At 36.1% G+C, this 11825-nt stretch overlaps 1 protein-coding gene across 2 annotated transcripts; it reads left to right on the plus strand.

The window, feature by feature from the left end:
* Window positions 1-468: 468 nt before the first annotated feature.
* Window positions 469-8404, plus strand: LOC112020465 (inositol phosphorylceramide glucuronosyltransferase 1). Of its 2 annotated transcripts, none has more exons than XM_065778274.1 (10): window positions 469-914; window positions 1621-1741; window positions 2329-2514; window positions 3228-3382; window positions 5357-5464; window positions 5769-5906; window positions 6016-6153; window positions 6370-6637; window positions 6746-6869; window positions 8017-8404. In XM_065778274.1, exons 1-10 carry the CDS (start codon window positions 675-677, stop codon window positions 8156-8158), a joined length of 1620 nt encoding a protein of 539 aa, XP_065634346.1. In that variant the 5' UTR covers window positions 469-674; the 3' UTR covers window positions 8159-8404. The 2 variants fall into 2 exon arrangements, with proteins under 2 accessions (XP_065634346.1, XP_023908795.2); XM_024053027.2 differs by having other exon boundaries at window positions 471-914; window positions 6352-6637.
* The last annotated feature ends 3421 nt before the right edge of the window (window positions 8405-11825 follow it).

Consider the following 11825-nt stretch of genomic DNA (forward strand, 5'->3'; position numbering starts at 1 on the left):
GATAAAGAATGAGCCGGTCTTCGTGAATAGCTTGAGCAAAAATCGCAAAAATAGATTTTTTGTATTTGGGAGAATGAAAAGCATTACATCCACGTCATTTTCACAACCAATCATAATTTTTTTTTTATAGATAATTTCAACTTATAACGTTTGCTCATGATGGTAGTTTTTTACCATTGGACCAAAATATCAATCGATTTTTGGTGTAGGCAAGATTAAACTTCAAATATCTTATTTACTTATCTTTTAGTTAGTTGTTAATGTTATTGGTTGATTTTGGTTTTAATCTCAATTTGCCATTAAAATTACTTTCTTGCCCATCCTAAAATCATAAAATCTCGGGAAGAGCTTGTACGATAAGATGCGAGCACGTGTCTGTATGACACGGGATACACAACCCGTTTTCTAAAATCACAAACACAAACAAAAAATACAAATATTTTACAACAAGACAACTAACTATTTGCCGAGAGATAGTCAGAGACGTCAAAAAGACCAAAAACTAAGAAAATTCAAAGCTCTCAGATGAAAATTCAAAGCCCTTTTCAACTTTTCCAACTATGATAAAGTTCAAACACTGAAAAGCCTCTTCCATTATTTTCTCGAGAAAATCCCCTCCACTTTCTCGAGAAATATTTCTGATCCTCCCTCCCTCCTCCTCAAAATCGAATTTTATGATGAAAAGATTACCAAATCTTTTGGCTTTGGTATTCTTCGTGCTGGTTCTGATTTCGATTCAATCGAAGCCGTCGTTAGGATCATCCGACGAAGCCTACGTGACGCTGTTGTACGGAGATGAGTTCCTGTTGGGGGTTAGGGTTCTCGGCAAGTCGATTAGGGACACTGGATCAAGGAAGGACATGGTGGCTCTCATCTCCGATGGTGTTTCTGAATTCGCTCAGAAGCTTCTCGAGGTAACCTCTCTGTTTGTCTGCCGAGAAATTCCAGCTCTCAATGCTTAATTTAGTAAATTACATCTCTGTATGCGTGTTTTATTCTGTTTGGTTAGTGAGAAAATTGAGGAAGGAAATGGATATTTATGCAATCTTACGTTTTATGATGTGTAGATTTTTGCTAAAGAAGGAAAGTTTACTAATTATGGTTATTAATTATGTTTAGTTGACTCTATTTTTAGTTTATTTTAGGTTGAATAATTTTCATGCTACGCATGGTTGCTATGGAAGTTTAGCTAGATGAAACTGAAATAAAATAAAAAATTTAATTTTTTTTTGGGCGGGCTTTATAATTCGATAGTTAAAACAACATAGGAAGCAGGATTCTAACACTGTTCTTATAAAGGACAGCTACTGAGCTACAAGGCTCTTTGCATTTCAATTTGATTTATTATCTAGGAAGCACGAACACAGGTGCGACACAATGACTAAAGCAATTTTTGAAAAATTATAACTTTTGACACCGGTATGACATGGGTATGGCACCCCAAATGAAGTGTTTTTGCTTCCTAGTTTATTATGTAATTGGGTATTTTAATTTCTGGCAATAAAAATGCAACTAACTTCATATGCTTTTGCACATCTTGGTTAGTTAAGACTAAGATATTGGTTACTTTCTAACTTCTGCTTTTTTTGTTGTGGGTGGTTTTGGTGAATAATTGTGCAGGCTGATGGGTGGATAGTGGAGAAGATTAGTTTATTGGCGAATCCTAATCAAGTGCGTCCAAAGAGGTTTTGGGGTGTCTACACAAAGCTTAAAGTTTTTAACTTGACTAAGTACAAGAAAGGTAAAAGTTTTATGATGGAAAGTGGTTTTTGTATATTATCTATGGGAAAAGAAGATGTTTGTAATAGGTGGATATTGTTGCCAGCAATTATTATGTCACTTTGGTTATTTTAATCTGTGAATATTTGTATTTTGAAATCGAGCTTTTCTTGTTACTTATAATACATATTGTAATTTGAAGGATTAGGTTTGATATTTTTAGTTTCTGTATTGGCATGATTGGAAAGCTCAACTTAGCTAATTTTTTTTTTTTTAATCAGAATCATGGGGAAACCTCTGTACACAGGATTTATACATGAATCTTTGAAAAAGCTCAAATTAGCACCATAATCTTTCAGTCTTGATTGAGTGGGTTTTTTTTTACTGATGTCCTGTTTGGTGATTAATCTAAGATGTAGATCTGTTCTTTGTTTCTTCACTCTTTCTCAGCCATGAAACTGAGCTAATTAAGTTCCATCAGTATAAGATATCAGTTTATTTCTCCTTTGCTCTCATGATTCATCTGTTATGTTTTTCAGTAGTTGTTTATTCCTAATACAGACACTATTGTGGTCAAAAGTATTTAGGATCTTTTCAAATATTATGCAGTTGTATACCTGGATGCGGATACCATTGTGGTAAAAGATATTGAGGATCTTTTCAAATGTGGAAAATTTTGTGCTAACTTGAAGCATTCTGAGAGGCTGAATTCTGGAGTCATGGTAGTGGAACCGTCTGAAACTTTATTCAATGACATGATGAGCAAAGTGAAGACCACGTTTTCTTATACTGGAGGTATAGCATTTCTTTGTTAACTGTCTATATTTTCTTTATCAATTGGTTTTTGAAATTCTATTTTTGCTTTACAATATTTTGTTTACTTCATTGAGAAAGTCATTCTCTCTTGTCTCATTTATATACAAACCAATTGCTGTAAATAACCTTATATTGCTTTAGATCTCTATGTTTTCTTAATCTAGAAAATCACTTTATCTTGTCTCATGTATTGATAAACCAATTGCCGTAGATAACCTTCTATTGCTTTAGATCTCTATGTTTACCTAATCCAGAATATCATTTTATATTGTTGTCTCGTTTATTAATAAACCAAATTGCAGCATTAAATCTTATATATGATTTCTTTGAAATGTATGGAAAATACATTTGAGCTTCCAGGTCTAATTCATTACTTGGCCTAATAAATGTAGCTCAACTTCATTATCAACACAAAATAGCCATATATGAACTAGTTAGTCTCTTTGATAAATGAGTTCCATTACATATGAATTCAACTATAGTATTGGGCTCCTATTAAAATACTCAAATATCACCCGAGTAGCTTTTAAATTCTTATTTAACATGACTTTAGGTGGTTCTTGCTTGTAAAAATTGGAATTATGTTACCTTTTTTATGCGTTTGCATAAATTTTATAGAAAGTTCTACTGGCTTATCAATCATATCTTCTACTCTCTTTCTCTCTCTCTATTTTGTTCTTTCATTTTAACAGGAGACCAGGGTTTTCTGAACTCATATTACAATGGATTTCCCAATGCACATGTTTTTGAGCCAAATTTACCGATAGATTCTAGATCAGTTCCTGAAATGCAGCGGCTATCTACTCTATATAATGCAGATGTTGGTCTTTACATGCTTGCTAACAAGGTACTGACTATGATGTATGGGTATTAAAGGAATCTCCATATTGCGCACTAGTGGGCTAGTGTTGAATGTAATTGGCATACATCAAAGTATATGTTTATTTTCAGTTTGGTGATTGATATGTATTACTAGTAAAGCATAATAATAATCTTTGAAAAATCACTTAAGATATAAGATATATCATAAGATCCTTTTGTTCTAAACGAGGCTTTTTTTTTTTTGTTAAGTAAAAATGATAATAGTCAACAAGGCGATTTAACTCTTGTTATACTTAAGTCTATTTAGTTAACCACTAATTTAATAATTGTAGGGAGCCCTGTGTTGTTGAAAATTATGAATTTCCAAAAGAAACAAAAGAAAGTAAATCAGTCTTTTTTTGGTCATTATCCAATATTTATGTTGAAGAGAGGAAGAGACAATTGAAGATAATTGCATCATCTGAATGATAATTTGTTACTTAGTCAAGCACCTCTGTCAAGCAAAAATGTATTTTTCTGGTTGTAGGTTTGAGTGTTTACGGTATCTTAACCACCTTTCAATAAACTTGCCCAAGTATGGACCTTTCTAATTCACATTAAATATCTTTTTCATTCATACAAGAAGTCTATAGGTCTCTCTTCTGTGTATCCTGTCTCCTTTCTCATCTTTTATTTTGTTAGAGATGATATAGTGCTTTGACCTGGCTGAGTTTGAGACCTGAGTCACCTGACTTTGAAATTTTATTATGTACAGAGACCTAAAATTTTGCTTTTTATAATCTTAAATACATTTCTATCAGTATTTTACTGTTTATTTGTTTAGATATTGCAAGTCCCAGACAGCCGAAGATTAGTGGAATGAATGTTCAATTTAAAGGGTCTCATAAGTAACATATCCCCAAGCACAGCCGAATCCTATTTAACCACTCCACAGCCATCAGTCCAACCGAGTTATAAACAGAAGCTTAGTAAAAATCTATACATGACAACTTATGCTGTGTGGTCGCTTGTCAAAAGGAGGGGGGAAGAAAAGAAGAATAACTTCATTTTTGTTGGGAGTGGCATTCTAGGTTATTGATGTTCCATTTTCATGGATAAATTACAAAGTATCCTCTTTCTGTTTTCTGATAATTGTCTCCGATGCTTATGCCTTATCGAATGATGATGGTTTTTATACAGAAAAGGCTTTTCAATTTTTGCAATTGTATTTGAAGAATTAGATGGTTGAGAATATTACTAGCAGTGCAATTTGTAACATAGTTATGTCTTAAATGGAAGGATTTTTTTCTTTTTGGGAATATGTTATTTAACTGTTTAAAATGGAAGGCAATCTTTTGGGAACGTATGGGGTGTGTGTGTGTCTGAGAGAGAGAAAGAGAGGTGTTGGTGTTGGGGGATCAAGGTGATTACCTGTTCTTGCTTTTTTTTTTCTTTTTTGGGTAAATGCATTATCACTGAATTCTCCTCCTCTTCTTCCTTTCTTTTGAGGATGGTGTTGGTGGATCAAGGTGATGACCTGTTCTTACCTTTTTTTTTTTTTGATAAGTACATTATTACTGAATTCTCCTCCACCTTCTGCAAGTTAGGGTTATAGTGAAACAAATGATCCCTTTAAACTCAAGAGTTATATGCATTACAATTTCAAGTGTTCTTGCTTATTCCTTCATATGTGTAAAGCAATTTCATGGATTAGATCAGTTGTAATAATTTCAGGGAACCATTTTTGTCCTAGCTCCATTTATGAAAAGAATGTAGTCATACTTGAACACTGAAAGTGCAAAATTCAATTTGCATGCTTGTGACTAACTAATGACCTCTGTTTATATTGGAGATGGAACTTTCAATACTCAGATTATAGTTGAAAAAGGTTTTCCATATAAGTTTGTGGACTGTTGGAATGATGACTCATATGTAAAATGACTGCTTTTTAAATATACTTTTGATGTGTGTTTAGCTACCCAATCAAGTTGTCAAATATTTTTTTGAATGTTATATGCAGTGGATGGTGGATGAAAGTGAACTCCGTGTTATTCACTATACACTTGGTCCCCTTAAACCTTGGGATTGGTGGACATCTTGGCTTCTGAAACCTGTTGATGTCTGGCAGGTGCATTCAAATTCTTTTACCCAATTATCTTTGTGGGAATTTTCTGATATTATTTATTCATTTCCTTGTGTGACACTTCTTTTTCCTTTTGCTTTTATAAGAGGATTAGGAAAGAGAGAGAAGGGGGTGAGAGAGAGAGAGCGAGAAGGGGGGTTTATGGGGTGGAAAAGAGATAGCATTGCTTATGCACTGTTCAAGATGGCTTGATATTATGGTTTGGTTTGTTGTTTTATGTAGTGGAAGAGGATTAAGCCAATGAATTTATGCCTTCTTATATTCTATATTTGGTTTTCTTATGCTGCAGAATGTTAGGGAACAGCTTGCGGAATCCCTCCCTGGAACTGGTGGGGGCAGAAATCCTAATGATGATCTTCTTGTCAAATTTCTTTTTCTACTTCCATTTTGTGCTTTAGTCTTCTGTTACTATCGGTCTTTTCTTCAGGTCAGCAGTTAACAGTGTTTTTTTAACCCCCCCTACTTTTTCCCCTCCCCTTGCATTAAGCAAGTAGGTTGTTTTTGTTTGGATTTGAACACATATTTTATTTTTGCAGACACGGGAGCACTTTGGATCGTTTTGTAGAAGTTCATTATGTGATCATATCAGACACCTGTACTACAAAATTAGATCGAGTGGATCACTGACTTATAGTGGTGTTTCTATTTCAGCTACCATTAATTCCAACTATCAGGTTAGTTCTCTTTTCCCATTCTTTTAAGTTGGTTTTGCATGATCACTTATATTTTATAAGCTTTTATTCTTATATGGTATGCTGTTATTGTACTATTGACCTATCAAATTCTGTGGCAGTGCGTGGTCATACAGTGGCATTTGACAAATAATTGTCTCATAATTTTGTGTTAAAATAATTTGTTGTGATCTTAAACAGTTATCTAATGGTGCACAGTCCAAGGTGCCTATTTATTTGGGTGGAATATCTGTCGTCATCTGTTTTATGGCTTTTGCGGTATCCCTTGTACTTGCTCTAGCAATTGTGCCTCGGCAAGTGAAGCCATGGACTGGCTTGCTCTTGATGTATGAGTGGACATTCACATTGTTCATTCTATTTTTTGGAGGTTATCTGTATCTGGTTTATTTATGGGGAAAGACAACGGCTTTGCAAGCAGGATCTTTTTCCTCTAATCCTGAATCTTATGATTATGATTCTGGAAAAGGTTTGTTGCATTTGAGTACTTGTATTTTTAAGATGCATTGTTTTATGTGACTTCTGCCAATTAGTTACTGTTATTCTTTAAATTGGTTGATACTTGTATGTATTTCAGGTCATCAGCGGCAAGGATTGTCTTGCGATGTTGTGACATGTTGTTATGGGTTAGGGATGGCATTTTTGGCTGTTGCAGCCCCATCTTTGCCATGTGTTTTAGGGATCACTGCTCTATTTGCAAGGTAATTTGCATGAGCATAGTGCTATATATTGACATCTTTACTTGCTTTATTTTTTTTACGTTTTATTTTTTTATTTATTTTATGTTATTGAAAACATTGGAAATTGGGAAAAAATCATTTAAATATAACTTTGATGAGGGTTAAAACGTAAGTAAAAAGAAATAGAAAAATATTGAATTTACTCAATGGTTGTATTATGCTTCTATCCATAAAATGATTGTAGTAGAGATGATGACGTTAAAATGGATATGTGGTAACATTTGGTAGAAGGGTGGCCAAAATAATTAATTCTAAGTGCTCAAACAATTTCACAACTGCTGAGGTAGCAATTTGTGATTGGTGTGCCATAAAAGTGATGTTAGTGGTGGTCCGTGTGAAAGTGACATGTCTGTCTTATTCACAATCTATCAACTCAATAAATTGTGAAAAAAGTTGTCTGTAGCATCGTTGGTGGTCAAAAATGATGTGGGTAATACATAAGGAAAAGCATGGATATTAGAGAGATAAATTAGGACATGCCCTTAGATAGTCAAGTGGCATGGAATAATCCAAAGAGCTGACCCCAATTAGTTGAGTTAAGGTTATACTATGTTTATATGTCAGATATTATTGGCCCTCTATGACTCCCAATTTTTATCGTATAATTCTGTTCTCTTGCTTAATGCAGACATGTAATCAGTTACCTTCTACACCTCTTTGTTTTCCCCTATAATAATAATGCATAACTTGTTTATCAATAATTACTTTTGACTCCGGGATACTTCCACAATCATTGGGCACTCGGTCCTTTCTTCTAATTATATGTAGTATTTATTGTATTATCCAAATTTCTTCACCCCACCCCATCCTACCCCCCATTTTTTTTTCTTGAGAAATAGAGGGTCAGTTAGGTTATCTCAGTTACATTCTCTCTATTCATCCTGGGACTTATACATGATTACTGCCAATGAATTATAATCCCTAGGAAACACAATAGAAAAACAAAAATTGTGTACAGATATGATTGTTGTAAGTTCTGCCTTGAAATTGTTGTGGTATGTTCAATTTGTTGTTCAGCATGCCAATAAGCCAACTCCCACTGAAAACCCAGGAAAAAAAAGAAGGAAAGCAGAGTACTTAAAAAAGACTTTTGTGATCTTTTTAACAGGTTAGGTTTGATGTTTGTGGGAGGACTTGTTTTGGCTTCTTTCATGACTTATGCTTCAGAGCACCTTGCAATTAGATCATTTTTGAAAGGCTGCGAAGATCGTGACACTACACGAAGTAGGAGCTTATGTTTCTTTTGTTGATTATTGACTAAAAAAGATGTAGACAATTTGTCTCCTAATTGTAATTTATTTTACATGTATTGCCCATCACATGATTTGTAAAATTCTGCTGAAAGTTTTGTCAATTTAGAATGCCTTTTTGTCCTAGAGTTTTGTTGTAATATTCTTTCATAAACTAGTCAGCTACAGAGTTCTCACTTTTTAATCAATGGGGAAAAAAAAAAAATTGGTGTGTCTTGTTTTACAATATACACCATTGCTGCTAAATGAATGATGATTAGTTGTTTGCAACCCTGTGATCTTTGATAATCATTCATGCAGTTAAAAACCTTTTAAAACTGACGAGTTCTTCTAAATAATTTCTTTACAAAATTGCCTTTAGCACATTATAGATGCTTGATATTTCAAATTTTAAATGTCAAAAATGCAATAGTAAAAGTCTTTGGAGGCCCGGCTACCTCAAATTAGTCAGAAATTCTCTTTTAGTTTAGTTTCTTGATTCAGTATGGGTGGTTTTAGAAGTTTTTTTATTTATTGAATCTAAGCTGATTTAGTTGGTGGTTGAGGAAGGTGGGAAGTTTTTCTCCCTTCAAATTTTTGAACGGGGAAAATATTACATGCAATCGTTTTTATGGGTAAGAGTGCAGCACTTTGGTTAACAAGGAGTCTGGAACACATCGTGATTGGGGTTAATCCGAAGCAATTCTTTACGTTCAGGGAAGGTGATATTGCATACACATTGCAACGGGGATCTAACTCGTTTGGGCAATATTTATCAGTGACAGTACTTAAGGTAGGTGGGTTGCGGAGAACTATCATCATTCTGGCCAGAAAGTTTCAAAAAGGATGGAGAACCTTTGGGATTGAATTAAGAAGAAGATTGGAACCTTCTCAATATGCGTTAGGTGGATTGACTTTTGTACTGTATAAGCCTAAGCAAATTCCAAAGTATTTTGCTGCCAGGTCCTTTGCGGAAGTTGTCAAAGCTCCAGTGCAGGCAAGGTCGAAGCCTGCTCAGTAGCCATTCATTAAAGAAAAGGCCAAGGATGGTGTCGTGGAAAAGAGAATGGAGTTTCTGAGAAACAATTCTTGCACACAGGTGGCCGGAAGTTTTCTCCCGTTAGCCGTAGGTGATGGTGAGGGTGAGAAGGTGGCATTAAAGGTAAGAATATTCTTGAGGCTAAAATCCAGGAAGGAGATAATGTCAATTTTCCTTTGAAGTTCAATTCAAATTCAAATATTGTTGAGTTAGGAAAGGTGCTTGATTCTAGGAAGTCACATTGGTTAGGGAGAGGGTTGATTATGGCTGTGAATGAGTTTGGAAAGAGGCGGGTATCTTGGGATGGTGTTAAGAATAGCAAGCAAGCTGGCAAATGGGTGGCAAGGGAGAGTTTTAATGCCCAGAATACAAAATTGGGGCTGGGCCCATCTAATCAAAATGCCCAAGGTTCTTTGTTGGGCAGTAAGAATACTGCGTTGGGCTTGGGTTTGTCAAGCCCATCTTCTTTTGAGGCTGGCGAGAGCTCCCTAAGTGGCCCAATTGTTCTGGAACCTTCTGATCAGTGTTATTTCTCTATCCCAAGCCCAGGTCAGAGTGAATGGAATACCACAAAGGAACAGGTGAGCTCAGTGATCTCGCCAAAGTCATCGAGGAAGCCTGCGATGTCGCCGGAGGTACACTTGGACACGACCTCCTCATTAGAAGTGATGGAAGTGGCAAGTGAGGGTGGTCAGCATAGTCCGAGACAAGTTGCTTAGCCATCCACCGTGCCGTCTAGAATAGCGGTGGTGGCCCATGCATCCTACGAGCCAGTGTTGGTTGTCGATGCTGCGAGTGGGTCTTTTAAGCTGCCGGTGGTGCAATCGGCCTGTGTTTCCTTTATTACGGTGTTGGATGTAATGGGTGCAGATAGATTTGGTGGTCCGAGAAGGCAGAATCAGAACAGTGAACCAATTTCGATCACTACTACCCTAATAGTTTCGGAGTTGGGGAATTTGACACCTCAAGTGGCAATGGAAGGTGAGGATGTGGATTTTGTGGGTTCGAAGGGTTCGACCACTACTACAAATATGATGTGAACCTTCTCAGATTGCTAATTTGAAGGCGATTCTTCTAGATTTAAGGAGGTGTCAGGGCTTCATATTAATTTAGGGAAATCTGAGTTGGTACCTATTGGTGGGGTGCACAATTTGGAGGCTTTGGTGGGTCTTTGAGGTGTGGGCAGTCTTCTCTGCCCTTGAAATATTTGGGTCTTCCATTAGGTGCTAAGTTTAAGGATTTATCTGTTTAGAATCCTATCCTAGAGAGAATGGAGAGGAGATTAGTAGGTTGGAAGAAATTGTATTTATCTAAAGGAGGGTAAGGTGACACTTATTAAAAGCTCACTCTCGTCTTTACCTACATACTTCCTTTCCCTTCTTTCTTTACCAGGTAAGGTAGCAAAGCATATAGAGAAATTACAGAGAGATTTTCTGTGGAATGGGACTAGTGGTGAACCTAAAATACATTTAGTTAATTGGGCAAGGTCTGTAAGCCTTTGCAAGTTAGGGGGTTGGGTATAAGACGTTTGGGAAGCTTTAATTCTGCCTTGCTAGGAAAATGGTTGTGGAGGTATGGCATGGAGACTGATGCTTTATAGAGGAGGGTTATAGAGGCCAAATATGGGAATATTTGGGGTGGTTGGTGTACAAAAAGGTGACTAGTCCTTATGGGGTTAGTCTATGGAGATACATTAGAAGTGACTGTTTTGAACTTCTCTAAACTCCTTGTATATGATATATGAGATGGTACTAGAGTGAAATTTTGGAAACATGTGTGGTGCGGGGATTGTAGTTTCCAAGAGACCTTTCTGAAGCTTTATTGTCTTAGTAGGTCAAACGATTCCTCGGTGGCTGAAGTTATGGGTTGGTCTGTTGGAGGTTTCACTAGAATGTGCAGTTTCGTCGTCCACTACAAGATTGGGAAGAAGAAGCCTTTGATCAGTTTATGAGGTTGGTCTATTCATCGACAGTGCGGGGTTAGCCCAGATAAGGTTTGTTGAAGCCTGCAAGGAATAGAGGTTTTGAGGTTAGAGGTTACTATAGTTCTTTCCACCCTCCTACTCTTGTTTCCTTCCCAAGGTAGCTTTCTTTTCTTGGTCTGCTTCCTTAGGTAAAATCTTAACAACAGACAACTTTCGTAAAAGACGTGTGTTAGTGTTTGACTGGTGCTGTATGTGTAAGAGATGTAGGGAGTCAGTGGATTATCTTCTACTTCATTGCCCCATAGCTTGGGAGTTGTGATCTATGGTTTTTTGCTTGTTTGGTATTCAATGGGTTATGCCTCATAATGTTCTTGGGTTGTTTGAGGCTTGGCAAGGGAAATTTGCGTGACATCGTCACATTGATGTTTGGAGATTAGTGCCTAATTGTTTAATGTGGTGCATTTGGCGTGAAAGGAATGCAAGGAGTTTTGAGGATTGTGAATGTTCTTTGCTAGAGATTAAATCTTTTTTCTTGCACACTCTTTTTAAATGGAGTGTGGTCTTTTCTCATTTTTCTTGTTCTTTTTTCCTATTTTTCTTGATCGTTGTACTTTGGACTCTTGATTTGTGCCCCACAGTACATCCCCAATGTACTAGGCTTGACACTTTTTCTATTATTAATAATATCCTTACGTTACTTATCAAAAAAAAAAAAATTTAAATGT

The sequence above is a fragment of the Quercus suber genome, unplaced genomic scaffold (genome assembly GCF_002906115.3).
Source record: "Quercus suber isolate HL8 unplaced genomic scaffold, Cork oak 2.0 scaffold_177, whole genome shotgun sequence".
NCBI lineage: Eukaryota > Viridiplantae > Streptophyta > Magnoliopsida > Fagales > Fagaceae > Quercus > Quercus suber.

Excerpts from the sequence above, each read along its gene's own strand:
- LOC112020465 (XM_024053027.2), top strand. The coding sequence starts at position 675 with ATGATGAAAAGATTACCAAATCTTTTGGCTTTGGTATTCTTCGTGCTG. Across the intron at positions 915-1,620 it reads TCGCTCAGAAGCTTCTCGAG|GCTGATGGGTGGATAGTGGA; the intron begins GTAACCTCTCTG and ends ATAATTGTGCAG. Across the intron at positions 3,383-5,356 it reads TTTACATGCTTGCTAACAAG|TGGATGGTGGATGAAAGTGA; the intron begins GTACTGACTATG and ends TGTTATATGCAG.